Below are 18,905 nucleotides of genomic sequence, written 5' to 3'. Positions count from 1 at the left end.
ATCTGGCTGATTCGAATAAAAAATATAACAGCCGAACTAAGTATGGATTTTAACATAGTGAAGTTTGGCTATCATTTTCATGGAATTATCCGCCGAACTGTTCTTCTGAAACATAAAAAAAAAAAAACGAAAAACAAAGATCTGGGTTCCAATGTGCGTATTTGAAGCTAAATATCTTTGCGCAATGATTCACATGACTCATTTATACTTGTGAATCAACAATTGATTACCAACGAAAAATAAAATCAAAATGATTTGATCAATGATGATCAAATTAGGCTAAGAATAAAAATGATTTTGGATTTTGGTTAGTTTAGGTTTATGTTTTAAATTTTGGTAAAGGGTATTTAAGTAATTTAAGGGTAACTAAATAATCTACCCACTACTAGGACACCCCTCGTAAACCCACCCTAGATAAGGTAATGGTTTCGCATGCCTCAGAACATTTGAGTATACCTCAGAACGGGTTTCATTTTTCAGGGTAAAATCATGTAAAGTGCATATTACGTGGGTCTGTGCTTTTGACAAAAACAGAACCAAAGCCCAAAAATAGACAACATGTCCTAGGCCCAGAAAACGTAATCTATAATGGTAACTTGGTAAGAAAAGGAAACATCAATAGCATTCAAAGTTTTAGGACGCGCAAGCTGATTTTACAAGGAAACATCAGTAGCATTCTAAATTTAATATCACCGAAACCTATATATGCACACACATCTTTTCTAGCAAGTTTCAAAGTTGAGTTTTTCTCTTGGTTGCATGTCCAGCGACGTGTGATCTTTCTTATTCTTTTTTCCTTCTTCATATAGTTTCGGCGATCCAAAAAAGAAAAAAAAAAGTTGAGTTTTTCTTCTTTGCAGCATCTTTGAGTTTTTGTTTTGGGTATATTTATTACAAATGGCTGGAAGAATAGCAGGAGGTGCAGCAATAGGAATAGATTTAGGTACGACATATTCTTGTGTTGGTGTATGGCAACATGACCGTGTTCAGATCATTGCTAATGATCAAGGAAATCGTACAACTCCTTCCTACGTTGCTTTTAGTGGAAACGAACGTTTGACTGGTGATGCCGCTAAAAATCAAGTTTCTATGAATCCCATCAATACTGTTTTCGGTAAGATTTTCGATCAACACCTTTATTAATTAGTGTGCATCAATAATTTATATCTGACTTTGTTATTATGCATTGCTAGTTTTGTGCTTTCTGATTCTGGTTTCTGTTCTGTAGATGTGAAACGCTTAATTGGTAGGAAAATCAGCGATGACACCGTTCAAAGTGATATGAAGGTATGGCCCTTCAAGGTCATTGGAAAAGGTGAGAAACCCATGATTGAAGTCAATTTAAAGGGAAAGCCGAAACAATTTTCAGCTGAAGAAGTCTCATCCATGATTCTCACAAAGATGCGCCAAATTGCCGAGACTTATCTTGGTTCAAGTGTTAAAGATGCTGTTGTCACGGTCCCTGCTTACTTTAACGATTCACAGCGTCAAGCGACTAGAGATGCTGGGACCATTGCTGGCCTTAATGTAATGAGAATCATCAATGAACCAACAGCGGCAGCAATTGCTTATGGTCTTGATAAAAAGGCAACCGGTGAAAAAAATGTTCTCATCTTTGATCTTGGTGGTGGTACTTTAGATGTTTCACTACTCACCATTGCCGAGGGTGTCTTTCAAGTCAAGGCTACAGCAGGAGATACCCATCTTGGAGGAGAGGATTTCGATAACAGAATGGTCGATCATTTTGTTCAAGAATTCAAGAGAAAGCACAACAAGGACATTAGTGAAAATCCAAGTGCTCTTAGGAGGTTGAGGACTTCATGTGAGAGGTCAAAAAGGACCCTCTCAACTACTACTCGGACAACCATGGAGATTGATTCTTTATGTGAAGGTGTCGATTTTCATGCATCCATCACTCGCGCTGAATTTGAAGACTTGAACAAGGATTTGTTCAATGAGTGTATGGAACCCGTTAAGAAGTGTTTGGCGGATTCTGAGATGGACAAGAGCTGCATCCACGAAATTGTCCTCGTTGGTGGGTCCACCAGAATTCCAAAAGTTCAGGCTCTATTGCAAGATTTATTTAATGGGAAGGAACTCTGCAAGAGCATCGACCCTGATGAAGCTGTGGCATATGGTGCAGCAGTGCATGCTTCTATTTTGAGTGGCGACGGTAATGAGAAGCTGAAGGACTTGGTGTTATTGGATGTTACCCCCCTTTCTCTTGGTATTGGGTTAAATGGAGGTCATATGAGAGTGGTAATGCCGAGGAACAGCACCATTCCGAACAAGAAGGTGTTTTACAACTTCCGTACTTGCGTCAAAGAACAAACTGGTTTTGTGTTTCCGGTGTACGAGGGTGAGAGAGCTAAAAACAGTGACAATAACTTGCTGGGTACGTTCTATTTAAGAGGAATTCCTCATGCAGCTCGTGGTGCTGTCACGTGCACTATATGCTTTGATATCGATGCAAACGGTATATTGAATGTGTACGCACAGGAAAATAAAACAGGGAAGAAAAGTATGATCACAATTACAAACAACAAGGGGAGGTTGCCGAAGGATGAGATTGAGAGGTTGATTCGAGAGGCTGAGAAATACAAACTAGATGATGAAGAATTCAAGAAGAAAGCGGAATTGAAGGATTCTTTGGTGGAGTACATAGACGACACGAGGATCACAATCGGTAAACTAGGAAAAAAGCTAGCCGTGAATGATAAAAAGGAGATCGAGCGTGCACTGCATCAAACAAACCAGTGGTTGAATAGCAATAGCAGTAAGGAAGCCGCCATAGCTGACATCAGTGACAAGGTGGCTGAGTTAAAAAACTTGTGCAATTCTATCATAACAAAAGTTTAGCTACAAATCTCTTTGAGGGGGTTTCTTTGTCTACTGTAAGTTGGAACTGGAGTGTTGTTGTCAACAACTTGCCTTTGGCTTATAATGTTTTTGTTTTTGTTTTTTTTCTTTTTCTATCTCGGCTGTCGTTGTTTTGCAGTTAACCTTCGCACTTTGTCACACTTTGTGACCTTCTATTAATAGTTACAGGAATATCCACCCATCGTTCCATACTAAGCAAACGTCAATTACTCTATGAAAATAATCTGTAGCTTGTTTAAATGACGTAACAGGTCCATCTGTAGCTTTTTGGTCGTCTAAATTAAGATATATCTCCGCGGTTATAACCCATCACAAAAAATCCATCCAAACAAAAGTGATACAAAAACCCCAAATATCATAAACTGTCTAAATTACCCTTCTAGTATTTAAATCACCCCAACAAAAACAAAACTATCACCACCACCAACAACAAACCACCAGCAACAGCGCCACCGCCGACCACCACCGCCGTCAACCACCACCGTCGTCACCCACCACCGCCGCCACCACCACTGCCGCCAACTACCATTGCACCACCGCCGCCAACCAGCACCACCGACCACCGCCGCCAACCAGCACCGTCGACCACCGCCGCTGCCGAACACCGCTGCCGAACACCGCCGCCAACCACCTCCGCCACCACCACCGTCGACCACCTCCGCCGTCGCCCACCACCACCACCGCCGACAACCGCCGCCGTCGCCACCTCTGACCACCACCGCCGCCGCCGTCTCCGACTACCGCCGCCACCGATACTGAGCAATTGCATCACCACCGCTACCAGTCAGCACCACCGCCAACACCCGCCGCACCACCACCAGCACCACGACCGCCCACCACCACCCAAAAAATTAGATGAAACCAATTTTGGTTTCATCATAAATACGATGAAACCGATTTTGGTTTCATCTTGGTTTCGTGAGAATTCACCCGCAAGAAGAATTATAAGAGGTATTATACATGTTTATGGATAGAAATACATCGTTGAAATACGATGAAACCGATTTTGGTTTCATCATAAATAAGATGAAACCATAATTTGTTTCATCACACTAACAGCTGCCATTTCAGTTCCTGCAACTTCATTTTCCCTCGGCAATAGCGGCATTTCCCTTCAATTCAGGTGCAAATGTGCACTATTGCTCCATATCCTCTTCAATCCATTGCCACCAACAAACCAACTTCTCTGTCTTTTAGGTGCAACATCCGCAACCGCAATCTTCTATTCTCTTCAGCACGAACTCATCAGCACCATCAGTTCTTACCTGCAACACCTTCATTACATTGCAGAGTCTTGTTGCGTTACAACAGCTCTGTAACAACAATATTGCTTCCTTGATGCTCAAACACCAGCAAAAATTCCACCAGCATCATATTAGCTTCCCTGCCTTGCACTTTTGTTTACAATTCCACCAGCACACGACCTTGTTTTCTTCTTTCATGGCCCAGTCTTGTACTCAAAATCTCAATTGCAAGCAACCCCAACACATCACCATCTTTATCTAGTTATCATGACCACAACCACCTGTAACACGGCTAGCTCAGTAACCACCAATGCTGCAACTGCACAATCATGCACTTGAGCTAACACCACCTGCACCAGTCACTGCACATGCATCTACTCTCTTGATGATCCTTCCGTTAATCAGCTGAACCCAAATCAAACCATCCATCTTGCATCTCAGCTCAGAGAGCTCTTAACTCTTCCCATGTCCAGCTCCTTCACTGAATTTCACTAATCTGTAGCGGAAACCCTCGTTTCTCCTTATACTCTGGCCTGAACAGTATGCGACAAAACCCCAATCACAGATCAATGTTGTAACTGCCATTACCACTGCTTACAACATAAGCTTCTCTGCAAATTCAGCTCGACTTCTTGCACATTCTCTACAACAACAGCATATCACCAGCTTCATTCCTTCTCTACATTGCAGCAACGCCACTCTATCAGCTGACCTGCAATCACTGCCATCACCTGAACCTCTTTCCCTGCATTGCACTTCTGTTGCAACAACAGCAACACTGCCTCTCATACTTTCCTGTAATTTCTGTCTGCCACTTCTTACTCTGCCTTCTCCAGCAAATTATGTCCTTCCTCGGCTTCCGAGATCAGCCTAAAACCACTTCCTGCAACCCTTTTATTTAAGCAACAACAACTGCTCCTATAATACTCCATTTCCTTCCATCTGCGAGTTGGTATTCAACACCACAGACCCAATCAACCACATCAGCAACCTGAACCCTTTGAGTCAAACACACAGCATATCAACAGAATAAACAACCAAAACTCCATAGCTCAACAGATTGACCATAACTGGTGGATCCAAGCAAAAGTTCAGGAGGCCGATACCATAAAGTAACAACTCGACTAGTTAATGGTTGAATGTGCCCGACACTAACAAAATTTTCCAGGCCAAAATCAGCTATCTTCAGAGCTCCATCAGCACTAACAAGAAGGTTGGATCCCTTGATATCTCTGTGCATTATACCTCTTCAATGACAGTGTTCAAGGCCAGATAGTATTTGATGCATATAGAATTTAACCTACACAACATGAACAAATCAAACCCTTTAACGTTGGTAATTCCCGAATACTAGAACACACATCCAGAGTTCCATATATACGAACCTGTGATTCACTGAACTTGATGTCAGGACAAGATGATAAATCAGCAATATCATGTTCCCTGTACTCGAAAACAAGATATACACTAGTTGACAGTCTAGAAGTAATTAGTCCCTCCAGTTTGCGGAGAATCATTATTTCCCGCGACATAAATCTCACACTTTCTGGCTCAAAGTTATCGAACCGAACTTTCTTTAAGGCAAGCATCCTCCCAGTTGCAAGCTCTCGTGCTCAGAAAACACTGCTGTATGTACCTTGTCCAATCTAAAGATACAGTCAGAAAATTGCAATATTCACATAATTGCAGCACATGAACAAATACAAAAATACCTTGTCGACGTAATAATCCACTTCAATATTCCGATGTATAACGACACAAATTAGACCAGAAATGAGAAATTCAAGAACAGTAAAAAATCGTAGCAAAATAACAAAAGAAGAAGAAGAAACCCTTACCTTTTCCAATTTCTCGAAACTTTCAGCACGAAGAGGAATCCAACCATGAATAGCTTCACGAGCAACAACACTAAGCCAAGAAGGCCAACCAGCAACAACTTGTTCACCAAACCTAACAGGTCTTCTGAGATTAACATCACAAATTTCTTGTTTGATTCTGCTATTATCGACATACCCAATTCCTTTCCTGTTCTTCGTTTGGAGATTCAAATCGAAACCCTGATTTCATCAATTTCTTCTTCATCTCTGAGATTAACAGCAACAAGTCTTCTTAAACAGCACCAAACCCAACTCTCCATCTGTCTTTATCTGTATTCTTGAATCAAATGCAGCCACAGCTCAGCATCATAACATAAACCCTAATTTCTTCATTGTTTCTCGATCTCAATAAATTCTAGCAACAGTTTTTTGCTGATTCTTCCTCTCTACGCTCTATGAACATCATCTCAAATCTTATTTCCTTCTCAATTTCTCAATCAGCGTCTCGATCTGGTCTCTCGGATTTAACAGCAGCGGCTGCTGCTTTCTCTTTCTTTTCTCAGTTTTAGGGAAATGAATGAACTAATGATTGAGAGAAAACGTCCCTCGAATTCTTCATCTCTTGAATCAGCGCCGTTCTTCTCGTGGAGATCCATTGTTGCTGCTGGTGATGAAGGTGGTGGGAGAAGGAGACGGAAGAAAGAAGAAATCAGATAAGAAGAAGAAGAAAAGATAAAAGGGTACATTTGGGTTTTTTTAAAATAAAAAAATTTAAATTTGCTCATTATCATTTGACTTGGGGTTTTTGTCCCAGTTTTATTTGAAACGGTTTTTATTTGGTAGAAATGATATGATCGGTTTTTTCTTATCACTAGTTTGTTCATCTAGGGGTTTTGTCACTAGTTTTGTTTTTTTTTTCCAACTTATGGGAGAAACCGACACTTGGGGTCAATGTCTATTTAGTATTTAGAGTAATCGTGCATGTAGGTAAGCAATTTTATATTGCGTGCATTTTGTTAAAGTTCTCCACCTCTCATTTTGCAAGTTTAGTCATTGTACAGGCTGCATCCACTTCCCCAAGGAATAGTCCCCTCTATCTTCGGTAAGGAATACAACGTCCATCATAATAATATCTTACACACCGGGGGTTATCTTTGGAATGCTAAGCTTTTCCCATCACTTTGGAAACATACTGTACATTTTTTGCCTGTTGCTGATAGGATAGCAGCTGATAATATTTCATGAAGTAGTCACCGGCTCACTAGTGTAGAAGGACAAAAAAAAATCATCGCCATGGTTTGAACAGAATTTGTTGATTTGAGGGTCTTACGATGCCCTTGTCACATATCAAACTGACCTATCAATTGATTACATCAACTATATATTTCATGAAATAGACACCAATGTAAAAGGAGAAAAGAAATAAAAGAATCTGGAGTATGCTTACATCAACTGACTTGGACAATAGAGAATGAAGAGAAAAAATTTAATCGTTGGATGTATCGTTTTTTCGTTTTCTTTATTTTGAATCTCACTTCTGTATTTTTAATTGTGAAACAGCTATTAGTTTGTGTTAGTTGGGAATCGGGATCAAAAGAGATATTATACTTTTGCTGCAAGCTTCAAAGGAATCAAGGGTTACTTTTGGTCATCATCCAAAAAAAAAAAAAAACATACATCATCACTCTTCTCCTTGGTCCCAAGTCGGTTTAGTGGGATATTTAACTCTATAGAAGACCCAGTCTTATTTACGCAAAAAGTTTGAAGGACAAGGATTTTTCATTGAGAAATGGGGAAAGTAAATTTTGGGTTATTACAATCTTAAGTGGATAGGTTGGAGAATCTCAAGGACAGCCTTAATGAGATATATAAGCACTCTAATTACCTCAGGATGATAGTTGGCTGAAGACAGGTTTTCAGAATAAATAAACACAAAGTTGCTTCTCTCAACCTAGCCAGAAAATGACATGCTAGGTCTAAGGGACAGTGGTTAGGTGATGGTGAAATAAATTCAAAAAAAGATTCACAAGAATATTTCGTGCATATATAGGTCTAATGGCATTAGAATTTGATGGCAATGCTAAGGCTTTGCTTCCTTCTGATACTTCTACATCTGTGGAATGGAATAGAAAGAAATGCAACCATCATATTTTCTATAACAAATGATACTTTTGGTATATGGTGGACAGTGTGGCTTCAGCGCCATTGAAGAATTTTTCAATATACATATAGGCAATTCCAATCATGTAGAGTGCATTTTTATAGAACCCTGATTTTGGGCATACCTAAATCTTTCTAGGCATACAAAACAATAGTCACATCTTGGGTGACCTTATAAGGGGTATCCTATGGGTAGTTCAATTACCTATATACCCTTAATACAAAAATCTAAAATCAGTTTTCTAAAAAATCAAAATCAGTTTCCCTTACCATCTCTTCTTTTTCCTCCTCCTCTAGCCGAACTCTTTCCCCTCCTACGAAAAAAAATCATCATCGTGATTAATTGTCGATTCGTAAAAATTGGATCGTCGATTAAACTCAACCACATAATGACTCGTACAAAGAAAAGCAGGGACTAGGCAAACCAAATCTTCTTCTAATCCATCAATTGAAGAAGAAGAACCAATTGAAGATGAAGGTGTAGAAACTGAAAATCAACCACCAATTGAACCAGAAATGGAACCAATTGCATCTCCAACTCCGGAAATGAGAATAAGAAAGCAAGTTTTACAAACCCAATCTCCTATTTGTTGTTTTCCATCGATTAAATGACGGTTATAGTGTTGGGTTCGGCTCAAAATTGAGTTGCGTTTTTAGCCGAACTGTTCTTCACAAAAGCTTCCTGTAAGTGTATATGAACAGTTCGGCATGAAATTTCATGCCGAACCTAGTCACATATAGAGATGCATAGGGGTTCGGCGTATTCGATAATCATAATATGTGCCGAACCTAGCACATTTACGAGGTTCGGCTATTACGATATTCTCAATATGTGCCGAACCAATAACAATATTTTAACCCAAAAATAACAAATTGATGTTCGGCTTATACGATTTTCGAAATATAAGCCGAACCAGTAATTATTTTTTTTCCGAGCTATTCAGGATGTTGTTCGGCTTACTACGAAACTTTCATATAAGCCGAACTAGTGTCTAGCAAAAGGGTTGGAATTGAAAATTATAGGTTCGGCGCATGCAGTAAACAGATTCAGTGAACCGAACCGTTCATCAATTGATAGATTCGGCTCATAGATGTGAGCCGAACCTCAACCTGTTTCACCGAACCATGATCCAAAAAATCATCTAAACAACCTTTATAATTCTGAAAATTATCTTAATCACTAAACAAAATATTTAATCACTAATCAATATTACTAACACTAATACGTAAAGGGCAAATGTGCCATTAAAAATATTTGGGTTGAGGGGTAATCTGATTTTTCTATTTCACAACCTCTTTCATCTTTATGCAGTATGCCTAGTAAGATTTCAGTATGCCCAAAATCAGGATTCTTTTTATATGGTTGTGTTCTTTTAACAAAAAAAACAGAACCAAAGCCCAAAATAGACAACATGTCCAAGGCCCAGAAAACAAAAAACAATGCTATACAAGCCCCGAACACGAGAAGTCGGGCATAATCATCGGACAAATCTATAATGGTGAAAAAATACTAGAAAAGGAAACGTCTACAGCATTTTAAATTTTCTAGGACGTACGCACAAACTGATTTTATAAGGAAACATTAATAGCATTCTAAATTTAGTCTTAAAAAAAACTACTATATATTTACACACATCTTTTCCAGCAAGTTTCAGTTGAGTTTTTCTCTTGGTTGCATGGCTGGTATGTTCAGTAACGTGTAATCTTTTTTATTCTTTTTACAACAAAAAAAGTCGAGTTTTTCTTCCTCTCAGCATCTTTGAGTTTATGTTTTAATGGATGGAAGAATAGCAGGAGGTGCGGCAATAGGAATAGATTTAGGAACGACATATTCTTGTGTTGGTGTATGGCAACATGACCGTGTTGAGATCATTGCTAATGATCAAGGAAATCGTACAACTCCTTCCTACGTTGCTTTTAGTGGAAACGAACGTTTGATTGGTGATGCCGCTAAAAATCAAGTTTCTATGAATCCCATCAATACTGTTTTCGGTAAGCTTTTCGATCAACATCTTCATCAATTAGTGTGCATCAAAAAATTATATCTGACTTTAACCATCACTTTGTTATTATTTGTTACTAGTTTTGTGCTTTCTGATTCTGGTTTCTGTTCTGTAGATGTGAAACGCTTAATTGGTAGGAAAATCAGCGATAGCACCCTTCAAAGTGATATGAAGGTATGGCCCTTCAAGGTCATTGGCAAAGGTGAGAAACCCATGATTCAAGTCAATTACAACGGAAAGCCGAAACAATTTTCAGCTGAGCAAGTCTCATCCATGATTCTCACAAAGATGCGCCAAATTGCCGAGACTTATCTTGGTTCGAGTGTCAAAGATGCTGTTGTTACAGTCCCTGCTTACCTTAACAATTCACAGCGTCAAGCGACTAGGGATGCTGGGGCCTTTGCTGGCCTTAATGTAATGAGAATCATCAATGAACCAACGGCGGCCGCGATTGCTTATGGTCTTGATAAAAAGGCAACTGGTGAAAAAAATGTTCTTGTCTTTGATCTTGGTGGTGGTACTTTAGATGTTTCACTACTCACCATTGCCGAGGGTGTCTTTGAAGTCAAGGCTACAGCCGGAGATACCCATCTTGGAGGAGAGGATTTCGATAACAGAATGGTCGATCATTTTGTTCAAGAATTCAAGAGAAAGCACAACAAGGACATTAGTGAAAATCCAAGTGCTCTTAGGAGGTTGAGGACTTCATGTGAGAGGTCAAAAAGGACCCTCTCAACTACTACACGGACAACCATGGAGATCGATTCTTTATGTGAAGGTGTCGATTTTCATGCATCCATCACTCGCGCTGAATTTGAAGACTTGAACAAGGATTGTTCAATAACTGTATGAAACCTGTTAAGAGGTGTTTGGAGGATTCAGAGATGGACAAGACCAGCGTCCACGAAACCTGTTGGTGGGTCCACCAGAATTCCAAAAGTTCAGGCTTTATTGCAAGATTTCTTTAATGGGAAGGAACTCTGCAAGAGCATCGACCCTGATGAAGCTGTGGCATATGGTGCAGCAGTGCATGCTTCTATTTTGAGTGGCAAATTTAACGAGAAGGTGAAGGATTTGGTGTTGTTGGATGTCACCCCTTTCTCTCTAGGTATTGGGGTAGTTGGAGCTTATATGACAGTGGTAATGCCTAGGAACAGCACCATTCCGAACAAGAAGGTGTGTCACAACTTCCGTACTAGCGTCAAAGGACAAAGTGGTTTTGAGTTTCGGGTGTATGAGGGTGACAGAGCTAGAATCGATGACAATAACTTGTTGGGTACGTTCTATTTACATGGAATTCCTCCTGCAGGTCGTGGTGCTGTCACGTGCACTATATGCTTTGATATCGATGGGTATATTGAAACTGGAGTGCTGTTGTCAACAGCTTGCCTTTGGCTTGTAATGTATTTGTTTTTTGCTTTGCAATATAATAACCAATAACAACTTTTCCAATCGAGCAAAACAAAAACTATAAAAATTGAAAGAGAGACACAAGAGGTTAGAAAATGAGCTAACCAAAGCTGAGAAACCCATGATTGCATCTTCTTCAAATCTTCAGCCGCCTGAACCATTGACTTATGGTTAATGGCCCATCGTTCGTAGTAATGAGCATATTTCTCTATGTATTTTTTTGCCGTATCTCTTTTGTTTTTCTCCTCATCATATGCGCCCTCTTGCATTGCCTTGTTATATTGATTGCAGCTATAGTTACCACCTGTTTTGGTTCCATGCTCTGACCGCACGGACCAAGGCAAAGCCAGCAAAACTGGTGTCTGCAAGGCTTTGAGCACGACATGTGCATGCAACCATGATTTTTCTCAATCGGGCGTTGGCATTTCGGACAAGGCTTGGAATTAGCTAATATCCAAGTTAAGTTTTCAGACTCATTACTGTTCTTCAAATTCCATTGTGCTATAGCTCTACAGTCAACTGGTCGGTGTGCTTCCTCGATACAGCTCCAGCAAAAGCTATAAGTGCATTTGCAAGTAACATCACAGTTTTCACTACCCACTGCAAATTGAATGGCGGAACTACAACCCGGAGCAGGGCACCACTTAATATTCTTACTAACTTCAACATAAGACCTGCAAAGGAACCGAGAATATTTTTCTTTACTTACTTCACAAACCAATGCATTTACCATTGTCTTCACTTACAGCAGCATTACAAGACCGATCAGGACATCGCAACGTTAAACACCCAGGTCCATCGTTAATCGATGTATTGATGTATCCTTTCCAGCACGACCTACAAAAGAGATGATTGCAACTAGCAGTAGAAAACATCTGTTTAGACCAATGCGCAGCAAAACATATTCCGCAAGTAAATTTCCGTTTCTTTTTACCAACGATTTTAGCAACAACGGGCTTCTCGAACAAGCCGACAGCCTTACGTACCTTTTCTTCATTAGCAAACCATTCATCATGTTCATCAGTGACACGCCAATTAAAGTGGACAAGTAGGGTAATGGCCGAAGCTCTTGAAACTAAAAAAACATTACATACCGATGAAATATCTTCTTGCTGACGGTCACGTATATCGTCCTCATTCATAACAGTATAATTTTTTCCCTCAGGCTTCTGCGTATCCTCTTCAGGATCATCTTCTGCATCATGGTTATCCATGGAATTAGAATCTCCTGCATCATTCTACTCAAAGTAGTCTTCATGATCATTATTATCATACATATCGTCCTCTGAATCCATCTTACCCTGACAAATCAAATCACTATAGCTCTGCTCAATACCCTAACCCGGTTATGAACAATTATGTCAGGCCCTAGCAAAGAAATAATAATATTTAGGGTTTTCTTTATTAGCGGCAGTTTGCTAAACTTGGACTCTAACAAAAATGATTGGAAATATATGAAAGCGTTTGTTTAGGAAACAACTACGAACTCAGCGGAACTTTATTGGATCAGGATCGGGTTTGTTCTCGAGTCACTTGACATATCAAGCGGTCCAAAATCCCATCAGAATAGGCTCCTTCATGTGATGAGCCGTGTGCGGTGGTGCGCTTTAGCTTAGGAGTAACATGGAACATCAAGCCTTTAAAAAACAGAAACCCTGAACTCTTTCAGCCTCCGTTTCCTTTACTCACTCTACAAGCCCTAACAAAATGTCGCTTAGTTTCTCTAGGACTCCAACAGCAACACCAACTATTAGATGCTAGGAAAAAAATAACAGAAGTTTCCATTTCAATGGAATTGTTGGATGTCATGAAAGGAATAACAGATGTTTCAATGGAACTATCAGATGTTATGGATGGAAGAACAGGAGTTTTAATGGAGAAGATAGAAGGATTTCATTCCCTATTCAACCAGTATTTCCTAAGTTATATGAATCAAAAGGTAAACATCAAACACCTCATGCTTTAAGGTTATTAGGAGATTTATTAGGGTTTAAAAGTTCTTTGAAGAATTCATTCCAGGTTTGGAATTTTTGAAAGAGTTACAACAAAGAATTAGAGTGGAGTTGTGTTGGAAGGGCTAGTAGTAAACAAATTTCACTTATGTTTTCAACTCCTCCACATTTTCCTAGCCGCAACTGGTAAAAAACTCAGATGTTGCTATGATTTTTGACGGAGTTGAATCGATAAAGTTGATCGAAGTTGATTATAAGCTTATCCCGAGTATTCTGATGAAGGGTTTCACTATTTTTCTTCAATTTTTCTCAAAATTTTTTGACCAAAATCACCATTTTTTCCCTCTTCAAAATCAAGGAAAATCAAGTATTGATTTTCAAAAGTTTAATCATCTGATTAGTCTAATTCATTCACTAATACTAATTAATTAGTTTAATCAATTTAATTAGCACTAATCAAATTAAGGGTGGATTATGTATTGCATAAAATAACAGGATAAGGAGTTTATGGATTGCTATTTCATAATCCCGTAAAGCCCCAAAAAATCCAGCCGTTTAAAGCCCCAATAATATGATTCTAATAAAACTCTTTTTAAATGCCTAAGATATAGGTTTGTGATTTCCAAATGATCAAAATTACAACCTGTGTCGCACACTTCACTAACAAACTTCACTCCATGATACATATCGATCATTTACATTTAGTAAATCTTTTCTTCATTTTACAACTTCAATATGAAAATGGGAGACTTGATACTGTTCCAGGCGCATTTCTTTTGGTGGAAAGGGTAATCATATCCCGGATTCCCAAGACGCATGGGCCCTAGTTAGCGATTCGGGGTACAGAAAACGTTCGGAACGGGATACGTACGGGTATTATACGGATTTATAAAAGTTGAATTCGGTAAAGAATATGTTCAACGGCTCTTGATACGGCAGTAATAGGAACGATATACGTACGTGTATAATTCGATTTGGAGATATAGGTTCGGTACACGAAAATCGGCATGTATTAATAGGAAGAAAAAATTAAATACGGTGGAAAAAATGTGATTTGTGATAAAAAAACACATATGCAAGGTTAGTGGATTAGAGTCGAGTATGGGACTAAGATGTCAGAGGTTCGAATCCCCCCTTCGTGAGTCGTTTTTGGAAAAAGAAGGGGATGGTTAGTTGGGCCCCGTAGTATATGCTAAATAGCCCAGCCACCTCCTATAAATATCGGCTGCATCTTCTTCTCAACTTACACAAGAGAAAAAGGAAAGAAATTGAAACTCACAGAAGAGAGAAGAAAGAAAAACCAAGAGATAACACCAAGAACACAACTATGTCGGGAAACACCAAGAACTCTCACAAGAGGGATGTGAAAGATGTTAGGAAAGACACTTATTCCACTAATGTCAACAGCCCCCACCTCTGGCCAAGACAAGGTAAGTTTTTTTTTCTAAAATTGTTCATTATGTTATTTGTTTTTAATTTAAGGTTTTTTTCTTCTTAAATTGTTCTGATTATGTTTTGATTCTTTGTAGGTCTTGTTGATAAACCAAAACCAACTTGTGGAAACAAAAGAGAGTGGAATTCTGTTGGAGGATTAGCTGCACCATGGGGAGGAGCACCTCCACCTCCACCTCCACCAGAAGAAGGAGATGAGGAAGATGAGGCACCAAAAGCACCACCACCACCACCTGAGGCAGCAGCAGAAGAAGAAAAAGAGGAAGAAGAAGCTGAAGAAGAAGAGGAGGAGGAGGAAGAAGAGGAAGAAGATTAATTCTGCTGCATTTATGGGTATCATCTTTTGAAAGGAGAGTATAATGGTTCAAATGGTTGTTCTCTAGAAATTGCCTATCATGCATGTTTTTACTTTTCTTAGTTTTTAATGGTTCAAATGGTTGTTCTCTAGAAGTTGTCGATGATGCATGTTTTTACTTTTTTTAGTTTTCATCTTTATGTAGACGGTTCGGTATCAATGGATTTGGGTTTTGTTTACTATCTATTTCTTTACTTTTTTTTAGATCAATAGCTGATGATTCTCCTCGAAAGATTATATATAGTCTTGGTAGTTCTAGCCTTTAATTTGGTCTCGGTGTAGAGCAAATGGTTCTCTTGAATAGTCTATTACATTATTTTCACTCTCTACACTTGAGATGGAGATTTTCAGGAAGTTCAGTGATACTGATGGTTCAAATTGTTGTTCTTCACTGTATCAGTTGGTATACTCTCATGTTTGAGTACAAAGGAGCTAAACTTCTTAATTCATGTTGAACAATTTTCTGATACTGCTGGTTATACCATATCATTTACGGTAGATTCTGAAATTCTATCTCTAGATGGTAAAGAAGCATTACAAACTGAAGTTGGTGAAGATGGTAAACTTCATGCTACAGTTAGGAAATTTACTAGTTTTGGTTCTGAAATGTTTTCCAGTTTTTTTTTTTGATTTCGGTGATTTGATCTAGGAGATCTAATAATGGTCCACATTCATGGGCTTGCTCAACTCCAAGAGCTTTTAATTTAACTAGTTTTGAGATTTATTCACTTAGTCTTCCAGAAACGAAACTCCTAGAGGATCAATTTTTGGTAGTACTGATTTTTGCTCTATGCTTTGATGGAAGAAATGTGAAAAGTACTTGTATGTTTACTTCTGTTGGGATAGAAGAAAAATGTGATGGAGCTAAAGATGTTCGTATGTTTGTTTGGAGTTCTAGTCCTTCCCCTGTTTCAGAAGAGGTGCTGAATATGGTCATGAAAATGGAGCCATCAGATTGAACCAAACCCAAAAGAGTTTGGGGAATACCGCCGGGATGAACAGTTCAGGTTTGGAAACAGTCAAGCCATAAATGGTGGTGAACTATTAGAACCAAATTTGAAAAATCTTGGTTCTAGCTCAACTACAGAGCTTCACCCTAAAGTTGGTGCTCATGGTAAATCAAAAGTAAAATCTACATCTTGATCATTTTCTTTTTTTAGTCTTGACTAGGCTCGATCATCGATCATCTGATGCTGGTCTCGGATAGCCATGTTCAGTCTTGGCTTGTTTATGGCGTTACTTTATTTATTTTTTGATCGGTCACAACCCCCGTATGATTGCCTGTACGTTTTCTATAGGTGTTGCCATTGTACAGGCTGCACGCACTTCCCCAAGGAGTAGTTCCATATCTATCTTTGCTAAGGAATACAACGTCCATCCTAAAATCTTAAACACCGGCGTTATCTTTGGAATGCTAACGGTTTTTCCCATCACTTTGGGAACTTACTGTACATTTTTTGCCGCTTGTTGCTGATAGGATAGCAGCTGATAATATTTTATGAAGTAGGCACCGACTCATCAGTGTAGAAGGACGGAAAAAAAAAACAGCCGTGGTTTGATCAGAACTTCTCGAGGCACTGACTACCCTTGTCCCATAGCAAACTCATCAACTGATCGAATTAATTACCATCCAACGGTAAATTAATTACCAGTAACTCCTCCACTATAGAGTCCTAAACATGCAAAATTAATTGGTGTAGACTGTAGAAATAGAAAAGCAAGAACAGAATCTGGAATATATGCTTACATCAACTGACAATAGAGAATGAAGAGAGAAAATCTGATCGTTGGATTATTTTATCATTTTTATTTTCTTTTTAATATCTCTCATTCTCTCTCAACTCTCTCTTTTAACTGGGATCAAAGGAGATGCTACTACTTTTGCTGCAAGCTTCAAAGGAATCAAGGGTTAACTTTTGGTCATCGTCCAGAAACAACAAATAGTCTCGTCAAGGACTCAAAATCACAATCATGACACTCTTCTACTTCCGCTTGTCAGGCATGTGAGACAGTTGTAAGTCATAAATCGCATAGTTAAAGATTTCATACGAACTTTATGAGGTGAAAATTGGTTCGGGTCCACCTATATTACAATAAGGGGAGTTCAGTTCGGTCCCGGATAGAGAATTTTGGGTTATTAATTACAAGCTGAACTGAAGTGGATAGGCACCGGACTGTAGAATCTAATGGACAGTCTTTAAAGAGACGAGTATTTTACCTCTAGGTGAGTTGGCTGGAAAGAGACGGGGTGAAATAAGTTTAAAGAAATTGCACAAGAGTAATGATACTTGTGATACTAGGTCTAATTGTGGCATCAAAATTTGGTGGCTATGCTCAAGCTTTACTTTTGATACTTTCTACATATGTGGAAGTGGAATGGGATAGAAAGAACACTTTTGTTATAGGGAGGAGGTTTTTGGATCAAGGGAGTGGAAAACTCGCAGTCAACTCACTGATCCAGTATGAGTTATATTCTACTATTTTCAGGACCAAAATATCCTTTAAAGTCTATTCACTTGTTACTCGTACTAACCCACTGATTCATGATGATACTCAATAAGTTATCACTATCAATGACCAAAAATACTCGTAAATTAAGCCCTAAAACTCAGTCTCATCTATGGTTCATCTAATGGAAAATCATCAGGATTTTGACACTTTATCACCGAAGCTATATCTTCATGACTGGTAAATTTTTAGAGATTTTAATGTCGGGAAAGATGACGCTGAACTCTCAACATTTAACTATTCAAAGCAAAGAGAATCAAACCAAACATTTTTTCAATCTATGTACCTGACTTTGCTGGAAATATAGACTCCCAAGAACCCAATCGATTATAGCATGATTCTCTCTTATTTTTATGTAAGTATAATAAGAAAAAATATGTCTGTAAAACCTCAGTTATTTGGTACCAGTAGAAGAGAAACGAAGCATTCACGTTCACAATTTGGAACATGAAATCCACATTTCTCTACAAGACAATAGGAAGTGAAACGCAACATTTCATTATAGCCATAGAGAAGGTGAAAATGCAATATACACTGCCATTTCATCGATGGTGTTGCAGGTGAATCATAATGCTTCAGTTTCCATTTTTCTTCTTCCAGTTTTGATTGTTTAGTGTTATACTCTTAGTAAAATCACACTTAATTTGAATGTTAAGAAGGCATAGACGCCACATTTTCCTTGTGAGTGGGCAGTATATTTGTGTCTCTGTTTGCAGGCATACACACTTGGCCAATGGAATATAGAAGGCCAGCCAACCTATACGTACGTGAGTACAATCAAGTTCATCTAAAATGCAAGATGACGAGAAGAATTCACAGTACACATGAAGCATTATAAATAAATTGAATAAATCAGTGAGCAGGTAGATAGAGATGTTGAGTAATAATATCGATTTTGTTAGTTTTTTTAATCAAGAACTGCATGGTTTCCGGTACTTCCTCAGTAAACTCAGTTTCGGAAATTTGCGATATCAACTTCTTGCTTGGATGTTTCATTGTTGGTCAGTCTACAAATTTTTTATTGTTCTTTCTCTTGAATAAAACGTAGACCGACAAAAGGAAATCCTTACATATTTTCAATAAGAAATTTTGATTCTTGCTGGCAGTTCCATAAGAAGTTCCTA

The 18,905-nt window shown here is 38.7% G+C and overlaps 1 protein-coding gene and 3 pseudogenes across 1 annotated transcript; 3 read left to right on the top strand and 1 right to left on the bottom strand.

Annotated features, from left to right (window-relative positions):
- Positions 1 to 897: 897 nt before the first annotated feature.
- On the top strand, positions 898 to 11,544 carry LOC113272138 (annotated as a pseudogene).
- Positions 11,545 to 11,612: 68 nt separating this feature from the next.
- On the bottom strand, positions 11,613 to 12,728 carry LOC113272137 (annotated as a pseudogene).
- Positions 12,729 to 14,703: 1,975 nt separating this feature from the next.
- On the top strand, positions 14,704 to 15,459 carry LOC113274883 (troponin T-like). Its single transcript, XM_026524296.1, has 2 exons — positions 14,704 to 14,896; positions 14,996 to 15,459. Exons 1-2 carry the CDS (start codon positions 14,794 to 14,796, stop codon positions 15,232 to 15,234), a joined length of 342 nt encoding a protein of 113 aa, XP_026380081.1. The 5' UTR covers positions 14,704 to 14,793; the 3' UTR covers positions 15,235 to 15,459.
- Positions 15,460 to 15,489: 30 nt separating this feature from the next.
- Positions 15,490 to 16,747, top strand: LOC113272136 (annotated as a pseudogene).
- The last annotated feature ends 2,158 nt before the right edge of the window (positions 16,748 to 18,905 follow it).

The sequence above is a fragment of the Papaver somniferum genome, chromosome 4 (genome assembly GCF_003573695.1).
Source record: "Papaver somniferum cultivar HN1 chromosome 4, ASM357369v1, whole genome shotgun sequence".
NCBI lineage: Eukaryota > Viridiplantae > Streptophyta > Magnoliopsida > Ranunculales > Papaveraceae > Papaver > Papaver somniferum.
Note: the sequence above shows the minus strand (reverse complement) of the source record. Positions and strands in the feature narration are given on the sequence as shown.

Coding starts and splice junctions, on each gene's coding strand:
- LOC113274883 (XM_026524296.1), top strand. CDS start 14,794: ATGTCGGGAAACACCAAGAACTCTCACAAGAGGGATGTGAAAGATGTT. Junction 14,897..14,995: donor CCACCTCTGGCCAAGACAAG/GTAAGTTTTTTT, acceptor GATTCTTTGTAG/GTCTTGTTGATAAACCAAAA.